The sequence below is a fragment of the Parasteatoda tepidariorum genome, chromosome 8, assembly GCF_982258835.1.
Source record: "Parasteatoda tepidariorum strain Cologne lab strain chromosome 8, Ptep-v5.0, whole genome shotgun sequence".
Classification (NCBI taxonomy): Eukaryota; Metazoa; Arthropoda; class Arachnida; order Araneae; family Theridiidae; genus Parasteatoda; species Parasteatoda tepidariorum.
Window position 1 is genome coordinate 77407552 of NC_141762.1, and position 24717 is coordinate 77432268.

The 24717-nt window shown below is 28.3% G+C and overlaps 1 protein-coding gene across 2 annotated transcripts in view; it reads left to right on the top strand.

The window, feature by feature from the left end:
- The first annotated feature begins 13159 nt into the window (after window positions 1-13159).
- Window positions 13160-24717, top strand: part of LOC107454784 (uncharacterized) — a 39166-nt gene continuing 27608 nt past the window's right edge. For both annotated transcript variants that reach the window (XM_087169179.1, XM_087169180.1), the window contains exons 1-2: window positions 13160-13300; window positions 22130-22234. In XM_087169179.1, coding sequence (XP_087025305.1) covers window positions 22136-22234 — 99 coding nt within the window. In that variant the 5' untranslated portion in view covers window positions 13160-13300; window positions 22130-22135. The remainder of the gene's footprint in view (window positions 13301-22129; window positions 22235-24717) is intronic.

Below are 24717 nucleotides of genomic sequence, written 5' to 3' on the forward strand. Positions count from 1 at the left end.
ATTTATACGCAAAAATGACTAGACTTAACTTATACAGCGAAAACGTAGCCACAGCATACAAACGAATTCAACTGAATAACAAAAATCCTAATTTTAAAGACTGAATGATGAAACAATGAAAAAAATTACAATCAAATTAAATATTTCTGAATTAATTAATCGTTTTTTTTTTCTTTTTTTTTTTGTTATTAGCTTATTTACTCCTGCTAAACGTTTTTTAAAAGTCGAGGTTCCAAAAGAAGTTTGATTATTTAGGGTTCCGTAGCTAGAAGAAATTGTGAACCACTGCTGTGGACTGCACTACCAGATAACCAGAATAAAATTAATTTTAATCTGTCTAGAAAAAATTCAAAAAATGATCCTCACCATTGCCGTAGACTATACTAACAGATAACCAGAGTAAAGTTAATTTTAATCTGTCTAGAAAAAATTCAAAAAATGATCCTCACCATTGCCGTAGACTATACTACCAGATAACCAGAATAAAATTAATTTCAATCTGTCTCGAAAAAATTCAAAAAATGATCCTCACCACTGCCGTAGACTATACTACCAGATAACCAGAATAAAATTAATTTCAATCTGTCTCGAAAAAATTCAAAAAATGATCCTCACCACTGCCGTAGACTATACTACCAGATAACCAGAATAAAATTAATTTCAATCTGTCTCGAAAAAATTCAAAAAATGATCCTCACCACTGCCGTAGACTATACTACCAGATAACCAGAATAAATTTAATTTCAGTCTGTCTCGAAAAAATTCAAAAAATGATCCTCACCACTGCCGTAGACTATACTACCAGATAACCAGAATAAAATTAATTTTAATCTGTCTAGAAAAAATTCAAAAAATGATCCTTACCATTGCCGTAGACTATACTACCAGATAACCAGAATAAAATTAATTCTAATCTGTCTAGAAAAAAATTCAAAAAATGATCCTCACCACTGCCGTAGACTATACTACCAGATAACCAGAATAAAATTAATTTCAATCTGTCTAGAAAAAAATTCAAAAAATGATCCTCACCACTGCCGTAGACTATACTACCAGATAACCAGAATAAAATTAATTCTAATCTGTCTAGAAAAAATTCAACAAATGATCCTCACCACTGCCGTAGACTATACTACCAGATAACCAGAATAAAATTAATTCTAATCTGTCTAGAAAAAATTCAACAAATGATCCTCACCATTTAAAACGATAGTTCAATATAAGTGAAAGTTTTCAGTTCTAGTGGTAGATAATCAACTTTCCTCATTTTATTGGGAAAGAATAGATATATTTATAGCGTCCTTCTGTTCTGGCTATAATTACATTGGCGAACAGAGAACAAAAGTCGCCAATTTCATTTCCCCTGCAGTTAGTTAAACGGACAGAATAAACGAGGTTTTATTGGATCCTTCAAGACACAGGAACTATTAATTCTTTTTCCTGTCTTTTCTTAAGTAAACTTGATAGAATGGGGCTAAAATGAAATAGTTCGGAGAATTGGAAGCAGTTTTGTAATAGATTATCTCGCCCAAATATCTCTTCAGCGCTGTAATTGCATTGACAAAGTTATATCGCGACTAAGCTGGTTAGTTTTAATATTCCTCGAACTTTTATACTAGATTAATGAAACCACATTCTTACAGATGATTTTAATTTGTTAATGATAAGACGATTGGATTGTGTAAAAGTTGATATGAGATTTTGCGACTCGTCCATATTTTTCTTTCAAGAAAAAAATAAATAAGAGTCCCCAAAAAAGGAATAAAAATTGATTTAATAATCCAAAATTGGTTGCTACGAATTATTTAAATCATAATTAAACAAATGCACTTTAAGTGTTAGGCGAATTAGATTAAATTTATGCTTAATGTCTCATAAATGGATTCGTAACAATTCAAGCATTTTTCCTCTTTCTTTTACCTTTTTACTCATTGGAAAATGGGTCTTGTTTTGGGTTTGATGGCGTGGGCAACTTATTTGGACGTCATGACACTGTTCAACTGTGCTCAAGAGTAATAGTAAACAGTGCGTATGCGTCGTCATTGCATACGTTGCAATGGCGACCGCTGCTGTCTTTCTTTTTATTTTCATTAACAGGCATTTTTAATGCATTTACATAATAATAATTTAAAATATTCTATATTCTTTTTATTATTAACTTATAATTACTGACTTCACCGTGATTTCAATATAAATGTGAATACTGAAGAAGGAAAAGTATTTCGTGACGTCTTGAAACGCGTACATAGGCAGGAATTGAAAAACAATCCGACGACAAACATCAATTGAGACAGTTTTTGCAACCCATGATTTGAAATGTTGCGGCGTTTAACAGAGTCAATACAGAGAGAATAATCATTTGACCAATGGGTAACCCGTGAAAATGACGGGGTGAGGTTTCGCCCTCTATTTCTCGCTCCCGTGATATTGACGGGCTGGAGTGTTCAGTAATAACGTGCCAATAAGAATAAAACTAATTTATTTCTTTTGCCTGGAAAACATTTTAGTTCTTATTTTACGCACCAGATGGCAGTACCAGGATATTTTTAAGGTAATTGTAGGTAGTGAGTTTATTTTAAACTAAATGTCAACACTAATCTATCAGCATCTACTAAAAAAAATAGGCACTTTTATGACCGTTTTCTTGAAAATTAACCGATCGTTAAGGGGTTAAAGGTTGAAATTACTGTACTGTTATTATTACGTTTTCAATTTATGAACTAAGAGTTTAAAAAAATTGTCTTTCTCCCTCTCTCTCTCTCTCTATCTCTTTTTTTTTTTTTTAAGGGAATGAGGAAGAAGAAATTTTTGTAAAGAGAATGAAAATTGAAAGATTAAACATTCTATGACCTTTGGAGTATTTAACTCACCATTTAACATTTTTAACATTTTTGTTGCTGCTGAACGGTCTCAATCTTGAATGAAAATTAAAGATAAACATTCTAAGAACTTTGGGTCCTGAAACTAACAATTTAATGTTTTTAAAACAGTCTCAATATTCAATGATCTGTTTAATCTTCAATGAAAACTGACGATTTAACATGTTAAGAAGTTTGGATCCTTAAATTCACAATTTAACGCTTTTAACATGTCATATGTGTAACAATAAATTGGATGATTAGACCATGATAAAAATAAAGTAAAACTGCGAGTGACTCATTTTTAACAGAAAAAACTTTAAGAAAAAATTTTTCAAAAAGGGAATGAAAATTGAAGATTGTCTTGGATTTAATATTCCAAGACATATTATTTCGGATTATACATATTATATTTAAACAGATGCTTTTAAATTGTTTGCTACAAACGATTGAATTGAATTAAATCCGATGTCTTATTGTGTTGTTAATAACAGCAAAGCTTTTTTTGTTAAGGTTTTTTTTTAGCATTCATCTGTTTTTCTTAGACGCTCATGCATCAAATGTTTTTTTGCAATTGTAGAATGGCCAAGCAGGAACGCTCTCGCAAACAGATATTATATTATTTACATATTTTTTAGATATGCATTCGATTTCTAAATTTTGTTTTCGTTGAGTTCAGAACACCAAACACTCGCTAGCAATGCATTTTGAATGACTACATCAAAATGCACCATACACAATCGCAAGAAATTTCTTTTAAGAAAATCAACTGTCCTTTCCAAAATTCACTCAAAAAAAAAAAAAAAAAATATTGTACTGAAACTTTAAAAATTTTTTTTTTTTGTTTCAAGCAAACAAGGAAAAATATAATACGATTCACTGCAAAATGACTACAGGTTACACATTGGCAAAATGGTTGTTATCTAATTTTTTTCGGAAAAGAAACTTTAATGTGTTTTCATCTTGGACATCTTTAACTGTTAATCCTGAACTGCTCGGTACAGAATTTAGTAGACATATTTAAATACAGCTCAGACACATTCTGTGTAAATTCTTTTGATGACTGAACAGACATTGAACTGCCAATCGAGATCAATATTAACATTTTCGGATTGGTAACAATGGTGTTTGATGGAGATAGTAAGTTGCACCATACAACCGTTTCGGATTCACAAGTTCATACACGAAATATAATTTGAAAGCTAGTTTTTTTTTTTTTTTTTCCAATTTTACATGAATAGTGAATGAATAATTTACATTGCGTGGAAGACAGTCTACGGTCTTGTGCAAATTATTGGGTACGTTGACAGTGGATCCTTTTATCCCTAACTGGTGATCAACACCCAGTTCTTGTATTTGCATGAAAGGGGTTCGGAAAGTCACCATTCGCTCTTCGGTAGGGTTCAATTTTCTTAACTACTTTGGTACTTTTGTGAGGGACGGGCTTCATGCTTGCGTTTGCGAACGGAATCCTTTCGTTTTTCCGTTTGTATGTAACGTTTAAGGTATTCCCGTCTACGTTCAATGGGCTTTGGCTTTTTCTGCCTCGGTTAGTTTAGGATTTGGCATCGTTTTTTTCTTGATTCAACTCTAACTTTTGGGACCGTATCAATCAGTTTGGACCCTCTTTATTAGCGATATTCACTTGAATAAGTATTGAAAACGATCCAGTTTGAACTGTAGGTTAGAATTTCTGATTCTTAATTAAAACAATAAAATCAAAAATCTCGTTCAAATGATGAAATTCTCTTTCATTCTCAACTCAAGAAGTATTTATGGGATCTCTCTGGTCCCATATCTCAAAAAATAAACTCACCAACTTAATGCATAACACAATTAAAAGAGAAAGAAAGAATTCTAAAAAAATTCTCCAGCAGCAGCGGTCGCCATAGCAACGCATGCGCACTGTTTACTATTACATACTCTTGATATTATAGTAGTTGTAGAGTGAGGACACCATGAAATCCAAACCGAGAACCATTTTGCCAATGAGTAAAAATTCTTTTTCAGAAGAATTTAGCAGAAAAATCAAACATAGAATATTAATCATAAAAATTGAAAAATACCCAGAAAAATGTAAAACCTAAAAAGTAAGAAAAAATATGAAATGATAATGGATATAAAATAATGAAAGCTGTGATAAAAATATTTAAAAATGTTAAAAATAATAAATTATAAAAAAAAAATTAAGAATTTTTTTTCACGGTAGTTAACACATTTATTTAAAAATGCTGTATTTTTTTTTTTTTTTTTTTTTTAAATTTTATATTACTACATCCATATAGTTTTTATTTTCTGTAAAAAAAAAAGTAATTAAAGCAATGAAATTATTTTATCGTTTTTTCATTGTTCCATGTTATCACTTTATAATTTTTCTAAATTTTGAGATTATCACTTTGAGATGAAACTTTGTTGTTAACACTTTTATAATTTTTCCTAAACTGGGGGTTTTTCGATGAGGATCTTGATAGATAGCTATAACATTTTTTCAAATATTTTTCACTCACTAGAAATCTAAACCCATTTCTAAAAACAGAAAGAAAAAAAAAGAAGAAAAAAAAGGAAACAGAGAAAAAAAAATTGACAATTCTGTTTACTTGGGTTCAAAACTCTCAAAATTTAGCTATTAGCTTATTTCATTACTTACTTTTGAAATTGTGTGATTTCATTCATTGAATTTTAAAATTACCAAAATCTTTTTTCTTTTTTTTTTAAATTCATACGTGTGTGCGTGTTTTTTTTTGACAAGCACAGATGCTAAAATGAAGATTAAGTTAAATATGTGGTGTAACTACCACTATAAATATTAAATACCAAATCACTAGTATATAAGACATGTTAACTTGATTCTATCATGAGGTACCTTTTGATAGATAAAGGTTGACCTTGTCTAAAATTAAATCCCCACATTGGCGACCAGTAATGTGGTGTAACTACCACTATAAAAATTAAATCCCCACAATGGTGACCTGCAGCTGTGATAAGAACTTGCCGTTAATGATGGATTGTCCAGAGGTACCTTTTGATAGATGAAGGTTGACGCAGTCAAAAATTAAATCTCCACAAATATATATTTTTAAGAACATAAACTTACTATTTCGTTTAAATAATACGTTAAGATTAAGTTTAAAAATTATATTTAAGAGAAAATAAAATAAAATAAGCGCATCTATTAAGGCATAAAATGAGTGAAAAAATAAGCACTGTTTAAAAGGAAATTATATTCTATTTATTTAATTTTAATTTTCTACATTTGCTTTAATAGCATTATTACCCTCTTATCTATTACCCCCTGAATAGTTTTCAGTGAAAAAAAAAATTTAAATACATGCAGCAAAATATGTTATTCTCCAAAATATTTGATTATTATTTTCTTTTTACATTAATTTTTTTTTTTTTTTTTACATTTTACATAGATGTATGTTCGACATCTATTCAATATTTCTATAATTCTTAAAAAAAATGTTGTAGAACAATAATCATTTCCTTTTGCGAAATTATTTTTAATTATGAATTTTCAGATTTATAAAAAGATTAATCTTTCTACGGATATGAATATGACAGAGATAATAATTATAATTCTTCATTAATTATCTCTGGAAGTATATATGATTTTTTAATGCGTATGATAATGATTTTTTATTGCTAACATAGAGGGCGCAATCTGAATTTGAGCAAGTTTTTCTTTTTGAAATCCTTTTATTGGGCTTAGTGCTGCCACCTGAAAGAAAACAATATAACTACTTGTTATCAAAGTATTATTGAAATCTAAGTATATATTTCTACCGTCACAATTTTAATTCAATCGTTCAATATTAAGAGAACATAAGTACTGAATGTAGCAGAAAGTATCACTCATTTTATTTCTACTCCTGAATCATTAAGCCATTTCAATAAATCTTTTTTCTCTTGTCAGGCTTAACTCTTAGTTGCTGTTTGGCTCTAAATTTGCGTCTAAGTATTTGTTTATTGTTCCAGCCATATCTCTTCTCCAAGCAAACCGTAACGAAAAACCCAAATTGGTCTTAGAATATTGAACAATACTGTGCACTTATTTTAATAGGCTTTAGTGATATGTAAATCTCAAAACAATATTATACAAATTGGGATTAAGTGTTATAGCGTTTTATTAAAAAAGAATTTCTTAATTCCAGGTTCCTAAAATAAAAAATAATTTCGACAAATAATACAGCTATGTATAAGCTGCATGTGACCTAAAAAAGGATAAATAAAGATTTTATTCAATAATCTATATAGAAGGCAGTATTAGTTTAAAATAAATCTCTAATATAGTAGCTGCTGATGGTAGTATAAGACTTTGTTAATAGATGTCAGCACTGAGCTATCTTTAAGAACTTAATACTATTACAACTAAGAGATTATGTTATGAATTATGTCACTAACTTGAGTCACTAATCGATTTAATTTGTTATCTCAATAGAAAGTAATCTTCATAACTTTTGCTCTTAATTGATCAGTTTTCCCAAACTCTACATATGTGATTGCAAATTTTGGAAAGTAATAAAATAAAAAAATAACCAAACCAAATAAAAATTAAATTTTATCTGAATAAACATATACATTTATTTTGGAAATTCGGTACTTTTCCATTTCGCCAACGCAGGCGATAAAGGTAAATTTCTTAGGTAAATTCAACTTCTTTTTTTAAGTGATTTTTTTAAAATAATAAATAAATAAAATAACCAAAATTACTTGCACAAGCGCGAGATGGAAAAGTATTCTTTTTCTAAAAGTAAAGGAAACTCTTTTTAAATAGAATTCCTTCCCAATCTGTAAATAATAAGAGTTGAGAAAATACTTTTACTATTCAAAACTTTTAAAACTCTGTATTTGTTTAAAAATCTTAAGTTCCTGAAGTACGATAACATTCACCAAATAATTTAGTGTACAAAATGTGACAGCAAAATCTATTAGTACTTCCATTTGCATTACTAGTGGTTACCATTTGCGTTATAAAACATCTTTGTTTTCAATTATTGTGCTAGTGAAATCAATGAATATTTATTAATAAAACAAAAATTTAATTTTCGTGTGATTTCTTTAAAGTTTTCCAAAAATAAAATAATAATCATGAATAATATAGATTGTTTTAAGGTAACGAAAAGTTTATTTATTACCTTTTTAGATTATAAGATAATCATTAGATTATAAAATACCTTTTTAAATTATAAATAAGATTATAACTAATTTATCAAAGTATTTTTTTCAGAAAAATGGTAAAGCAATTGATACTTCAAATGTAAAATTTAATATGAAATCGAACTAAAGTTTACTTATCGAACGAAAATGTAATTTTTCATGCGTTGGTATTTTCTTTAATTTTCGCTCAATCCTTAGGCAGCTGAACTTAATTTTTTTTTCTCTCAGAAATAAAATTCATGATTAATACAGAATTTTGTCACTTATAGAATTTTATCCAATTTTTTTCCGACTGAATTACCTAATTATATCTTTAAAAAATAAAATTATAAATAATTTATTAAACGTTTAGACAAAGAATACTAAGTAAAAAGCAAGTGATACTTTAAATGTAAAATTATTAAATGAAGAATGTAATTTAATAAATGAATATTATAGATTTTAAGCTAAATGTGTTATACAGAACAAATATGCAGAAAAAAATTATTCCATTAAGGAACACAAATTAATGTTTATCTAAAAAATTAAGAAATACTAAATTTTTAAAAACAAAATCAGAACAGTTTGTCATATATAATTCAAAGTGTTTCTGATAACCGTATTTATTGAACATTTTGAATAACTTTTGATCTAATTGTGGAATTTTAACGAGCCAATTTTAAGTGTTAAGGGACTTAATTTCAATATGCTAATTACTTATTGCAGACTGGGAAAAATAATTGTTTATCTGAAAAATTAAGAAAGGCGAAACTTTAAAAAAAAAAATCACAACAGTTTGTCTCGTATAATTAATTCAAGGTGATTCTTATAACCGTATTTATTGAACATTTTGAATAACTCTTGATCTAACTGTGGAATTTTAACGAGCCAATTTTAAGTGTTAAGGGACTTAATTTCAATATGCTAATTACTTATTGCAGACTGGGAAAAATAATTGTTTATCTGAAAAATTAAGAAAGGCGAAACTTTAAAAAAAAAAATCACAACAGTTTGTCTCATATAATTAATTCAAGGTGATTCTTATAACCGTATTTATTGAACATTTTGAATAACTCTTGATCTAATTGTGGAATTTTAACTAGCCAATTTTAAGTGTTAAGGGACTTAATTTCAATATGCTAATTACTTATTGCAGACTGGGAAAAATAATTGTTTATCTGAAAAATTAAGAAAGGCGAAACTTTAAAAAAGAAAATCACAACAGTTTGTCTCATATAATTAATTCAAGGTGATTCTTATAACCGTATTTATTGAACATTTTGAATAACTCTTGATCTAATTGTGGAATTTTAACGAGCCAATTTTAAGTGTTAAGGGACTTAATTTCAATATGCTAATTACTTATTGCAGACTGGGAAAAATAATTGTTTATCTGAAAAATTAAGAAAGGCGAAACTTTAAAAAAAAAAATCACAACAGTTTGTCTCATATAATTAATTCAAGGTGATTCTTATAACCGTATTTATTGAACATTTTGAATAACTCTTGATCTAATTGTGGAATTTTAACGAGCCAATTTTAAGTGTTAAGGGACTTAATTTCAATATGCTAATTACTTATTGCAGACTGGGAAAAATAATTGTTTATCTGAAAAATTAAGAAAGGCGAAACTTTAAAAAAAAAATCACAACAGTTTGTCTCATATAATTAATTCAAGGTGATTCTTATAACCGTATTTATTGAACATTTTGAATAACTTTTGATCTAATTGTGGAATTTTAACGAGCCAATTTTAAGTGTTAAGGGACTTAATTTCAATATGCTAATTACTTATTGCAGACTGGGAAAAATAATTGTTTATCTGAAAAATTAAGAAAGGCGAAACTTTAAAAAAAAAAATCACAACAGTTTGTCTCGTATAATTAATTCAAGGTGATTCTTATAACCGTATTTATTGAACATTTTGAATAACTCTTGATCTAACTGTGGAATTTTAACGAGCCAATTTTAAGTGTTAAGGGACTTAATTTCAATATGCTAATTACTTATTGCAGACTGGGAAAAATAATTGTTTATCTGAAAAATTAAGAAAGGCGAAACTTTAAAAAAAAAAATCACAACAGTTTGTCTCATATAATTAATTCAAGGTGATTCTTATAACCGTATTTATTGAACATTTTGAATAACTCTTGATCTAACTGTGGAATTTTAACGAGCCAATTTTAAGTGTTAAGGGACTTAATTTCAATATGCTAATTACTTATTGCAGACTGGGAAAAATAATTGTTTATCTGAAAAATTAAGAAAGGCGAAACTTTAAAAAAAAAAATCACAACAGTTTGTCTCATATAATTAATTCAAGGTGATTCTTATAACCGTATTTATTGAACATTTTGAATAACTCTTGATCTAATTGTGGAATTTTAACGAGCCAATTTTAAGTGTTAAGGGACTTAATTTCAATATGCTAATTACTTATTGCAGACTGGGAAAAATAATTGTTTATCTAAAAAATTAAGAAAGACTAAATTTTTAAAAAAAAATCACAACTGTTTGTCTTATATAATTCGAGGTGTTTCTGATAACCGTATTTATTGAACATTTTGAATAACTTTGATTGCCGGCTTGCGCCAATATCCTGCTTGTACCGATCACAGTGATGACGTAAAATATCCTGAGTGGTAGATCAAGGGTTAGAGTCCCCTTGCCGTCAGGATAACGGAGGTTTTCGTGGTTTCCCTCCGCAAATGCGGGCGGATTAGTGCAATCAAAAAGTCCTCCACGAAAGCAAAATTTCACCCAATACTTGATCCAGGAGTTCCCTTGTCTTCTGAATTCATAATTACAAGGCTACGGAGTGGAACATTAGTAGTCGCAAACTCATAATATTGGGTCGGCTGTTCAACGGCGGTAATAAAAACAAAAACAAAAATATTGACTCTAGAATGGCCCATATAAGACCAACATAGGGACTATATTGGCAGAATAATTAGTATAAAGTATCGACTGACTCTGACAACTCTACATAGGGGCGATATTTGTTGTGAAGTATTATATGAATCGCACAATTCTATATATGGCCATTATCGGAAAAATAGAGGCCCTTTCAACCCTTATTGAGCCAATATTTGGGAATATTGGTTCAATCAGGGATCAAGTTATTTTGTTGCTAGGGGCGAAACTATGGTTATCTGGCTTCTGAACAAGAATCAAACTTCTAAGTCATTTTTGTGGTTTTGCATGGGGAGCACAATAAACCATATTATGCCTGATTGTACTACCCCTTATTTATCTATAATTTAGCAGTTTTGTCTAGTTGTTTAGTTCATTAAAACAATATATCTGATTCCTTTCTTTCATACATTTAAAACATAGCAGCAGATATGTTTACAAGCTCAAAACTCTGGGTAAAAAAAAAAAAAAAAAAAACTTTATTGCACACTCTTTATTAATTAATTATTTTTTATTCGGTTTGTCAGATAAACTCGAGGATTAACGTGAATGGCACATGACAGCTTTGTCAACCAATCAGTATTTTCTAAAGTTATCTAAAACAACGTGTTTATTTTGCTTTTAAAAGTTGTTTCTCTAAAAATTAATAATTCAGAATCAACTGTAACTGAAAAAATAACCATTACAATAACATAGCCGTCAACTCTTCCGGTTTTCCCGGAAGATTTTATTTTCATATTTAAATAAGTGCTGGCGAAATTCATGTTATTTCACTAAACTTTTTGAATTATAATAATAATTTTAAATTAGTTTGACCACCACTACATATAAATAATTGCAAAAAATATTGATTGATTTGTTCATTTACGTCGCACTAGAGCTGCACAATGGGCTATTGGCGACGGTCTGGGAAACATCCCTGAGGATGATCCGAAGACAAGCCATCACAATTTTGATCCTCTGCAGAGGGGATGGCACCCCCGCTTCGGTATCCCGACGACCTGCACGCGAAGTCGAGCACTTTACGGTAGAACAGTTTTACGAGGACCAATACCGCACACCCTCGGTCCCTACGCAGACTGATCCAAGTGGTCACCCACCCGCACACTGACCGTATCCAGTGATGCTTGACTTCGGTGATCTGCTGGGAGCCGTGTCTTAACGATCAATCCTGTATCATAGGGATTAGATATTAGTTGTTGCGATAGCGGATTTCAACCTGATTAAAGTATAAATATATTTTTGAGGAAGATAGTTTTTCGGTAATTGTTTTACTACCACTTGGAAAATTCATTCTCGAAAAGAGTGAATGTTGGCAGGTATGCAATAATCAAAAGCAAAATTAATGGAGATAAGGTGAATATTCGTTTCCGAAGATAGTAAGAAATCGCTAAACATAATTAATGACAAAAATGCTTAATTACATTTGGAAATTAGTATGACTGAAATTGTGATAAGTGTTTTAAACAATACTAAATATTCTTAATACGCTAATAAATAGTCATTAGAGGTTTTTTATAGCTTCCAAATCTAGTAAATACCACAAAAAAGTGCTTGATTGTGGTAAATTTTGGCTTTCCGGTGAGTTGGCCATGAGCACAATAGCATCATGCCATATGATACTGAATAAAACTAATCTTTAGTTTAATGGGACGAACTTCTAAATGCTAGCTTTGTTCACTCTATTAAAGTAAAGTCTGTGAAATTATTAGGTATAAAATATTGGAGTGTTAAATTACTCAATTGTGTCGTTAGACTTTCAATTTTGTGCATGCAATATTGATTAGCACCGATAGTTTTAATTTTTTCTCAGTATGAGGAACTGTCAGCTAGTTTGATATATATCAAAACTAGCTAAAAATAAAAGTATAAATAGCAAACTCGCTTAAAGTGCATGAATTAGTGCCACCCACATTGAAATTTTAAGAAAGAATACTTTTTGCTCTGTAATCTTGTACCACAGTATGTTTTCATAATTTATTGTTTTCTTTTGAATATTGACCAGAGAATGCCTTATCTACAAATTCTATTGTATACACTCTCAATGTGTTGTTTTTGGATGTTCAATCTTCTTCTACCATGTGTTTCTATGATTGACATTGAATATCTTATCTCCATTTCTATTGTATGTACTGAATAGAGGCACATAAACGGAACATGTACAGATATGAAAAATAATGTGCTGTTCAAGCAGGTGTTTTTCTCAAGGTAGGGTCATTTATGAACTGCCCCTCTTGACGTCATATTCCTTCATAAGTAAGATAAGCCATTAGCATTACTGAATCCAAAAAGTTAGGTTGTAGACTGTAGTAATATTTTAGTTAAGACTTAGTACCTACGTCTTAAACAGGGTGTTCTTTAGTAATTCAAAAACCGTAGCTGATACCAAGGTAAGTGTGTTAATTTGCTTTTAATGTTTTATTTAAGAATCATCTAAATTTGAAATAATTTGTTAGGATAATTTTCAGACCTATTTTTGACCTATATGTTTCTTTGAAAATAAATTTCAATAAGTATAAAATTATGTAAACGAATGTTACAAGTTTAAGTTCAAATAATCTTATTTTCTTTTTTTTGCAATTGATATTTATTATTATTATCATAGTAAAGCAGTCAAGTGTACTATTATATTATGCAAGTTTCAATTTTGAATCAATTGAATGATAATTATGTTCTGCTATGACTTTTAACTTGTGTGTTTTTCCAAGGATAATCGTCAAGAGTAGTTTTCTAATGAATTCAATGTCTATTATTAATTCATGTTAGAATAATAATATTTATAATTTGATATTAATTATTTGTTCAGGTAATGAATTAATATTTATTAATAATTCATTAGTTATTTAAAGTTATTACTTGAATACTTTATTTTATTTGTAACACTTTTCAATCAAATAATATAAGTAAAAAAAAAAAGCGTGTCTTATTATAGCTTTTAAGCCGTAATGTAAGAATATTATTATAACAAAGAGATCAATTATTACTTATGCTCTTAGCATAGCAGCCAACTCAACTTGCAGTTTTTCCTAAATTAAATTTTTTTTTTTTAAGAAAAAGGGACATTTTTAGATTTTTTTAAATTTTATATCCATTTAGTATTGTTACTGTGTTATGATTATTGACCTATATGTTGCTTTGAGAATAAATTTCAATAATAATTTTCTAACATTAATTTATATAATTTTTTATATAATATGTATGATTCTTATTAATTTAATATATATTATTCTTTTAAGAAAATGTTATTTTTGGGAATAATAAGCTAATTTCATTACTTTTTATGCTCTTTTGGTTTTTTTCCTTTACTTTTTTTTCCCTAACGTTTTTGTCAGACCTAACTTCGAGCATCGTTTGACTTGACTATTTTATGTATAGTGTATTGTATAATATTAACTTGAGTTAGGTGCAATAAAATTGAATTCTGAATTACAACTGAAAAATACAGGGAAATATTATGATTTTTTTTTTTACCTACCAGCAGCCGTTAATAATATTTTTAATAGGGGACAATCTATCAAAAACTAAAAGTTTCAAATTAATATAAAAAAATATTAATATTATTATTAAAACCGATTTCAGTTCAATTTTTAAAAAAATACGAATTTATCAACGTATATAAATTCTTTGTTCCTTACAAAATATGCCTGAAAAGTAATTATAATGATAAAATTATGGTAATTTGACAACTTTCAATATTATTATTGGCCATAAATTTTAAAAATAAAGCAGTATGAAACCCTAGTCTCGTCTGACATTTTGAATCTGATTTAAATAATCTGAGCATGATACAGCTCTTTTCTGTAATAAATAATAAGAAAAATTGAAGCACGTGATTTGGTGGGAAAAAATGGTGATTGGTTTCCAAGTATCAATCAAACTATTAATCACCATTTTTTATCTGTAGTTACCGTGAAATTAGTGGTCAACCTTTAATATTACCATTACAATCTAGACTCTCAAAATCCTACATACGAAAAAAGTTCTGCTAAAATTGACGTACGATATATTAATGACATTATTGGTTGAAAAAAAAAACATAATTCTAGTAATAAAAACTAAAGTCTATAGTTTTCTATCTTTTCTACCACACCTTTAGTAAAAAAACAAAAACAAATCTGTAAATTAAATCTCACTGAATAAAAGGTATTTATCCCATGATAAAAGTAAAAGTATAATGGTAAAATTACTAAATTTTACCATGTTTATCAAATTTTATCACATACTATAAAAGCATATTTCATTGTTAATTTTACCATAGCTCTTCGGTAAAAATTATCGATTTTGGATCAATTTTTTTTCTGAGGGTAAATGCATTAAGATTCTATTTTAAATCGGTAGATAAGTTTTGCTGAAATTATTTGAAAAAATATTTTTGTCGTCATATTTTGTTAGAAAAATTATTTTAATCAATTTGGAGTTGTTTGATTCCCCAGACATGCTTCGGTGTTATGTTTGAAGCTCCTTAAATACAACCCTATTATTAATGGATATGAGAGAATAATTTAGGCAAATTAACAATCAAAAATTTTTGTTAAATCCCGTTGCAAACTCAATTAATAAATTGCATTTTAATTAAGTGCATCAAGATTTAATTTGGGTCTACTTAATTAATTAGAAAAACAATATTTTTTTTTAGTTCCTTTGAAAGGAAAACTGTTTTGTTAGATTTCAAAACTTTTGAAGAGCAATACTTATATAATTACCTAGTTAAATTGTTATTTGAAGTTTTATTTAATAAAATTTTTTGTTTTACATTATTAAAATTACTCAAATATGGAGGGTGTAGTTTACATTATAGGCGATCAGAGTTAAATGAGACTTATTTTTATTTATTTTATTTATAATTCTAGTTTCAAATTTCTTTATAATTTTATTTTCAATATTTCTCAAATAGTTAAAGAATAATAATACTTAGTAAATTAATAAATTCTTATTTAAAAAGGGATAAATTCATATTAATAAATTCTTCTTTTTTTTTTTATCTATAACAGGTGTTTAACGACATTTCATTTTATTCATAAATAACATTAATATTTTAAATATTACCTTAATTTTTACTAAATTTATAAATAGAACTTTTCTGTAAAAAAAAATTTTTTTGTTTATATATTTTTGAAAATTTTAATGCCATTATTATTTATTTTAAGGTCATTTTTAAAGTTTTTTGGAAAGATTGTTTTATTATGGGAAGTCTTGACTGTGATGTGTTAGCCTCAATCAATGGCATTATTTTTAGAAAGGGATATACCTAATATCTTTATTTTGATAAATTGAGTTTCTTTTCTCAATCTTGTAATCTAACACCAGTAGAAAAGGCAACAAATAATAGAGTAAAATTTGAATTATGCTTTTTATTTACTTTTTTACCCATTGCCAAAATGGGCCTTGTCTTACGTTCATGGCGTGCCCACTTATTTGCAGGGCTGAAGAGAATAGAAGAGCTAGTTCACTCCGCTCTTAGAGCTGAAGCTACGATTTCCCTCCTCGTGACGTCACTGCGTCCACAGATCTCGGAGATCGCAAGCAAAGATATTATGATAACTTTGCATCTTTCTCTCTGTTAAAATAAGTTAGACATTTTCTGGTTATTAGCTTTCAAACTTGATGTAATTAAAACTTTATTTCCGTTCATAAACATTGTTCAAAAAAACTTTCTTGGCCATTATATTAAAAAATACCATTTTAAACTTATAAAAATATTTTACTAGTTGGCGAAAATGACACTATAAATACTTTATTTTAAAAAGCTCTGTTTTAACTTTAATTATTAAGAAAAATGAAAGCATATATTGGCACTTTTTTATCTACATATTCTGTTATAACAATAAGTTGAGTTAAATTTAGAATTCCTAATTTTTAAATATGCCGTTAAAAGCAATTTGTTCATACTTAATCATTTGGAAACATCAGCCTTATACGCTAATTACTGAAACAAAACAATAATTTAGGTTCATAATGACATTAGAAATTTTACAATTGTTTATAGATATTTAAATTTACGATGATATAATTTATAGACATTTAAATTTAAGAGATGTAATTTTTAAAGAAATCATAAATATTTAGAATAACTACATTAAAAATATGTTATGAAATTAGGAGAATTTAAACTAACATTTTAATTTTTTTTTGACTTTATCTATTTTTTAATTTTTTTCACCTGCCTTTCTTTTTGAAGTAACGAGGCGGTTTCTATTTAGATAATGAATTTTTATAAAAGTTCTGAAAAACTGAGGTAAGTCATGATAGAAAATAACAAATGCCTTAGAATATGTCACAAAAAAATGCTCCAATATTAGTCAGAGCTAGCAAGGCCGAACGCTCCGTTCTTGAAGTAAAAATGCGAGCTTTGCGCCAAAGTGACGTCACTAGAGAAAATCGGAGGATTGGCACAGAGAGTTTCTTCAAAGGAGTGAACCAGCCCTTCTATTCTCTTCGTCATGACCAGGGACTGATATAGGGGCCTTTATATCTAAGGTCATGACACTGTTCAACTGTGTTCAAGAGTAATAGTAAATAATAGTAAACAATACGCATGCGTCGTTATTGCATGGTTGCTATGGCGATTGCTGGTGTTTATAATTTTTTTTAGAATTCTTCTTTTCACTTTTAATTTTGTTATGCATTAAGTTAGTGAGTTTATTTTTGAGATATGGGACCCGAAAGATCCCATAAATAGGTCTTGAATTGTGAATTTCATCATTTGAACGATATTTTTGTTTTTATTGTTTTAATTAAAAATCAGAAATTCTAACCTACAGTTCAAACTGGATCGTTTTCAGTACTATTCTGGTAGATATCACAAATAAAGAGGGTGAAAAAAATTAAACAACAATTTTCCCAATTTTTAGATTTGTGATAAAAATTTAATGAATAGATAATATTTTCCATTATTTTTCACTAGCTTTTTAATCTTGATTTTTTTTAAAAAAGTTATTCTTCAGTTAACCAGGCTTAAGCGAAAAGTCGCCAAAAAATGTAAACCTCCACCAATTTTTTGTTTTATTTTTATGCTTCTATGTTATTTGTTTAAAAGCATAAAAATTAAGTAAAATAAAAAATAGTTGAAATTAAAAAAAAAAAAAAGAAACATTAAAAAAATAGTTGAATGTCATTGAGTTTGGATAACCTAAAAGCAACAAAAAAAATATAAAGATCAAAATAAATTACGATGTCATTCGCACAAAATTAATATTAATTATTATCAGTAAGTTCGATTAAGAAATATAGATTATTTTTACCTCGCGTAATAGTAATGTTTTATTTTTCTATATGTACTAACGCTTTTTACTTTATTTTGCAGTGACGATAAAAAAAAAATTTTTTTTTACGTTTCGATATTTTTAGAGGACTAAAAGTGTTGTATGGTTAATTATTAAATAAAACTACAAGATTATATTATAAATAATTTCGTCGTAATACTGGATCAATATTATTCCCCTTGACCACTGCGTTTTTCTTTACTATTTTCTTCTTAATTTTTTTAGCAGCTTTGCGTTTCCTTTGGCATATCTTTTTTTTTTTTTTTTCGTTCACGAATTGTTGGTCTTATAAATGGGTTCTTTGTTTTACGTGCGCGAAATTGAGCGATTTTTCTCCTTTCTAGCATATCCATGGCCAATATGTTTTTCATAACTCATAAAAATATATTTTAGCTTTGGTAAATATTTTTTACTTATTTTACCCCTAATTTTCCATTTAGTAGATTACGATTTTACACAAATAAGAGAAAAAGGTGCAAAAATAAAAGTAGAAGTTTAAATTGATGTCTCATATTAACCACGATCTTAATAGATTAATGTTTTTTACATTTATTGTATATGACTCGTTGTGGCTCACTGAACAAACATTATTAAAGTACTGAGGGTCGATTCCCGAAAGCGGCTCTAAGCTTATCCAACTGCAAATCAACGGATACCAGCTTGCCTCGGAAGTATAGGTGGTTGGGTAGACGGAAAAAAAGGTCCCGGTAAAAAATGTCCCTGGAAAAAAAGGTACCTCCATAGGGAAAATCTGTAGGGATTAGGACTGGGCGATACATCGATTCATCGGAAAACATCGATGTTGTGTGATCATCGCCGATCCGATGTTAAGGTTGGCATCTTTCACGAAGCATCGGAAAATCCGATGTTCGCGCGATGTTTCCCGATGCCGCGAAGAGCGATTCTACATCGATGTCCACAAGCACGCGCGAAGAGCATTTCCTCCGATCATGCGGTGACATCGATTGTCGTGACGATCTTTTACCCTATGCTTCTTCCTTCGCGAATTTTCAAGTAACGATGTGCTCACACGATGATTTCCGATGTGACTAGGAGTGAAACTAACTCATCGCCAATGAAAGATGAAAAAGTGCTTTGTTCATTTCGTGCAAATCCAAGAAAAGAAAATGATTCGAGGAGGATTATTTATGTTTTGTTATTTGACAATACTTTGAGATCATCTTTGTCTTGTTGAAGAAACGATCGTCTGTTTCGATAAGACTTTTTATTTATTTATTTTTTTACCTATTTATTTTTCTTTGTTAAATCTGAAGAATTGCATTCCTTCAATGTGGATAAAATGTTTTCATTAATAATTTTATATAAGCTGTAATTTTGCATAATGACCACGTTTTCGATTATTAAAAAGTGATGATTATTATTATTGTTAGAAAATAGAAAAAAAAAAATCTAATATTTTTGCAAAAAAATTTTTGCAAACGTGGTTTTGAACCGACAACTTATCAAACGCAAATTTTCTTTTTAAGACAGTCGTTTCGTTTTTATTTCTTAAGCATTTTCTTTTTCGACTTGACTGCTTTTCGATCTTCCTTATTTATAACAATTTTAATAAGAGTGTACAGTTAAACTTTATTTCCACGAAATATTGTTTAGCAACATAATAATACATTAGGTCAGAAATAATTTTGAAAAGAAATTTTCAAATATATGATTTTTACAATATTGAAGCCATAATAATTTCCACCGTATCCTTTTTCAGGAAATTTTGTTTTTATACTGGTTTTTCTCTATTTCCTCAAAATTATTGAAGGTAACAACCTTCAATATATCTACTGCCTTCAATAAATTATTGAAAGATATTCTTCAAGAAATTATCTTTTTCTATATTACGTTTTTTATTTTTCTGTTTATAAAGATTTTTAAATTGTTGGTTCAATGCGCACTTAAAATTTTACTTTTATAATTGTATCTACTTTATTTTTACAGTTGGCTGACATAATTCATTTATCCAAAGATAATTTCATGTAAAAATGATTTTAATTAATTTTTTTATTAGTAATAGTCGAAAAAAGTTTGAATTGTAAGGTATGCAATTTTTTTTTTAAAAATATACTTTTTTATTTTAGAATAAAAAAGTTAAAAGAAATTAGCTGAATAGTTTCCGAAAAATAAATTTTAAAAAATCAGACTTTTTGAAATCCAATTACGAGGTCAACAGTAATTTTTTTTTCATGCACTGCACTCTATTCAAAAATATCAAATATTAATTGCTAAAATATCCATATTAAGATAAATTTATTACAATATGAAAGATGAAAAAATGCACCAATTTCTTCTAATTTTATTTCCTATAAAAATTATTTCTTAATGTAATAATTTTTTAATGTGTTTTTGTCTAAGATACCTAACCATCTTTAAGAATGTTGAAAATTAACAATAGTTTTTGTTGACTAAGGTTGAAATACTATTCCTTTTTTTTTTTTTAATTCATCCTTAAAGATAATTTCTCATTTCTTTTAAGCTGCATGTAAAATTTTAATGAATTATTCGTTTCACTAGTTAACTATTTATTCAATATCCTCTTTCTTTAATTTAAAAACTTCCGATTGTTTTCAGAAAAGTTTGAAGGTTGAAAAGCTGTGTTTTATTTAAATTGAAAAAGACAGTCTATCGAATTATTTTAGTCCAAAAGAAGAAAATAATCAATTTACTAAACATTGATATACCAGGATATAAAGTCATACATTTAATTTACTATTATCTTTACTTTTTTCTCTTATTGATTATAATTTTTACATAACTTTATTGAAATTAAATACCTATAAAATCAATATACGAGGGTTGTAAATTAAATAGTGGCAACTTAACCTTGAAACTCACAAAAGGGCGCGCATGCGTAAATAGGGTATGGGTGCGGTGAGGTGGCGCTGTTGTCGATGTGTAGAGTGCAAAAAACAGTCGATTTGCTTAGAAGAGTAGTTGTTGCGTAGCGTTAAAGTGATGAGTTTCGTTTCCATCGCTCTAAGGCATGTTGTGAAAAGGCTTAATGACGAAAAAAGACGAGATGCTTGAATCCATCGTGCTACTGTCCTATATGGTAAAGCATTTGCTCCAAAGGCTTCCACTAATCCTCGATAGCATTCTGTTGCATTTTTGCCACGGGCAACCTCGATTGTAAGCCACGACCGCTGATCACCTTTTGAAAACATGCTTTAAAGCGATGGAAACGAAACTCCTCACTTTAACGCCACACAACAACTACCCTTCTAAGCTAATCGACTTTTTTTGCACTCTACACATCGACAACAGCCCCACCTCACAGCTCCCATATCTAATTTGCGCATGCCCGTCCTTCTGTGAGCTTAAAGGTTAAGTTGCCACTATTTAATTTACAACCCTCGTAGTTCGTATAATGTAAATTTGATGCATTTCGGCAGATTTTTTCTGATTATCCCTCTTGAAATCTTACTCTCTTTTTTCCCCAAACACACAAAGTTTAAATTCTAAAAATCTAATATATATATTTAAAATTTTAGTTTTAGTCTTACTTTGCAGTAACATCAAATAAATAAAAAGTAAAGGTGTGCAAGAATGCAAAAGCGAATGAAAACGCGCGACACGAAAGAAAAGAAAGAAAAAAAAGACATGCACGGAACAGCAGAAAGCACTTCAGTCTAATCTTCTCATTTCAAATATTTTCTCCTACAGAATTTTCCCTACACAGGTACCTTTTTTACCGGGACCTTTTTTTCCGGTACCTTTTTTTCCTAGAATCGGTGGTTGATGCGCAATGCTGATCATATTGTCACCAATATACTGTTGGTCATCAAAAAGGTGAAGCAGGTTTAAACATACATGACCCTCGTGTCCGCAACAGGCTTTAGCAAGAATGCTTTCATATTAATAATCAAGATTTCCATGTTTTATTGTATTTTCTTTAGCATATTTTTAGGAAATAATTACATTAATTTAAACTGACACAATTTTTTTCCCCAGCAAATCATGTCTGTGTATAGTATGGAAACATGTGACAAATCTCTGTCCTCCGATTCAATGCCAATTGATTCTGCAGAAGAAAGCTTTCTTTATTATGTACCATCAGTAAGTAAATTTGATTGCTTGTTTAAAACATATTCTTTTATATTGCACGTGAGGTCTACCGCACCCTTTTCGCTATTGTTTGCCCATCCTCGAAATAATTTTCACCGATCATTTCCGATCGTTTCGTGACTTGAGTCCACTTGACAGATATTAAGACGTATACATAGAACAACACGTGTAGCAGTTCGGCAGTAACTAAACTACAAAATTATGAGTCATAAGTTACTGTAAAATGCAATGCATTCAATAGGTAAAAGCAATATTTCTCTTTTACCTAAAAATATACCGAACTCAAGTAAAAAGAACGTCGTTGCGTAGACAATATCTACGCTACGCATGTCGATCTATCTTAGAATAAACAAAATCTTATCTCAATAATAAATAATATCAGACAGATGGTATCCACATACAACATTCTCCATGGTAAACATCAGAAATTTAAACTTGCATAATATGTTAAAAAATGTTCGTGTGTTAATTAGCCAACAAATCAATAAGAGATAACAATTAATTTAATACTAGAAATAGCATTAATTTGAATAAAGGTAATATTTTTTTTTTAAAAAAAAGAAAAAACTCAAGTGTGCAATGTATACATTTCAAAATAAATCGATCAAGTGATAAGAGAAGTATTATGCCTTACTTTAAGTATTCAAATTACATTCCGTTCTAATTCAGAATCTGTTCAGATTCCTTTTTATTTTAAATAAAAAGTAATCAACACACATATATTTTATATTAATTATGTGTTGAATATATACTAGCAACTCAAAGTCCTTCACTGAATAAGCAGAATATTTTATGTCAATAAAAGTGTTTTAATTTTTTCATAATATTTGATCGCTTAAAATTTTTAATGTTTCATAGTAAATAAAAAGAATTCTTTTGTAACTTATAAAAAGTATTCATTTAAAAAAATGTTTACTAATATTAGAATGCAAAAATATGCCCGATGTAAGCGGATTAAGTGGATTAAATTGTCGACGTAAAGATGTGAACATACCTGTACACCAAATAATGGTAGAACATTAACTTTTTACTTAAAAATACGTATCTATACTATAGATGTGTATAATATACATCTGGGTAATACGTGCATAACCTTACAATACTTGAAGAGGACATTTTAGCTTTTAACATTTTTTTTAAAATTTCTCAAGAAATACTTAGAGAATTATTTTATAGCTTTAGAAGTGTTTAGGTCATGTGATTCCTTATTCTTATCAAGTTCAAAGATTTGAAGGACCAGCTATGAATTACGAACTCAAGAAAAGCGTTTTGAACGATCTATATCAAAAGATATAGCAATAAATTTGTAATTTGCATTGACTAATTAGGTTATTGTATGTAATAACTGCATAAAATAACAAAAGCCTAAACTTACATACACATGTATATACACGTACATTTTTGCATAGAACTAATCTTTTTGCCTACCTTTTTTTTCTGCTAAAACTTTGAACCATTTAATAAAACTAAATGAATTTTTTTATCTATTTTTAATTCGCAGCAAAATTATTAGTTTTGAAATGTGAAAGACGTTTTTAACAAAATGCGCAAGATAAAATAAGAGCAAACTAGATTATAATAATGAATTATGGAAACTTTTTTTTGAGAACTACTTTTCAAATATATATATATATATATATATATATATATATATATATATATATATATATATACACAAATTAACATGAAAAACATGAATAAAATAAAAATAAAAAACTAAATGGTAGAGAAACAAGAATGGTAAAAGCAAATAGTCGTTGTCAAGACACATCTAATTGCCATAAATAATGCGATATTTCTGAATAAAGAATAATTATCCTAAGATAAAAATTATTCTTTATATGTGTCGATATCGCAAAAAAACCTATTGTTGTAAAAAATCATGAAATAAAAGAAAAATGTAAAAGGAAATCAAACTTACCGGCGTGAATTAAAACGCGGTTTAGGTTTAAATGTACAATAATAAAACAGTTAACAAAAATCGCGAAGATGTAAAATATTGCTTATAACTTGAATCGAATATAATAAAATTAAAAAAACATTTGATCGAAGAAGAAGAAAAAAATGTTTAGGTAAAATATTAGTGCTGCCATCTATGAGAAACAATTAGTAAAAAGGTAATAAAATTGAAATAATAATAAAAATGTTTAACGGATTGAATAAATTAGCAGCCTTAAAAAAAAAAAAAAATAAAAAATCATTAATAGGGAAATTAATTTAAAAGTCAGTCTGTCAGGATAGAAAGTCGTTTATAGACTTATCCTTAACCATTCATAAAAACCATTCACCAAAACCATTCATAAAATGTAACATAATTTTACAGAATACACATATCCATCTTTCATAGGGTGACTTATTATATATATATATATATATATATATATATATATATATATATATATATATATATATATATATATATATATATATATATATATATATATATATATATAATGAGAGTGCTGTTAAAAAAT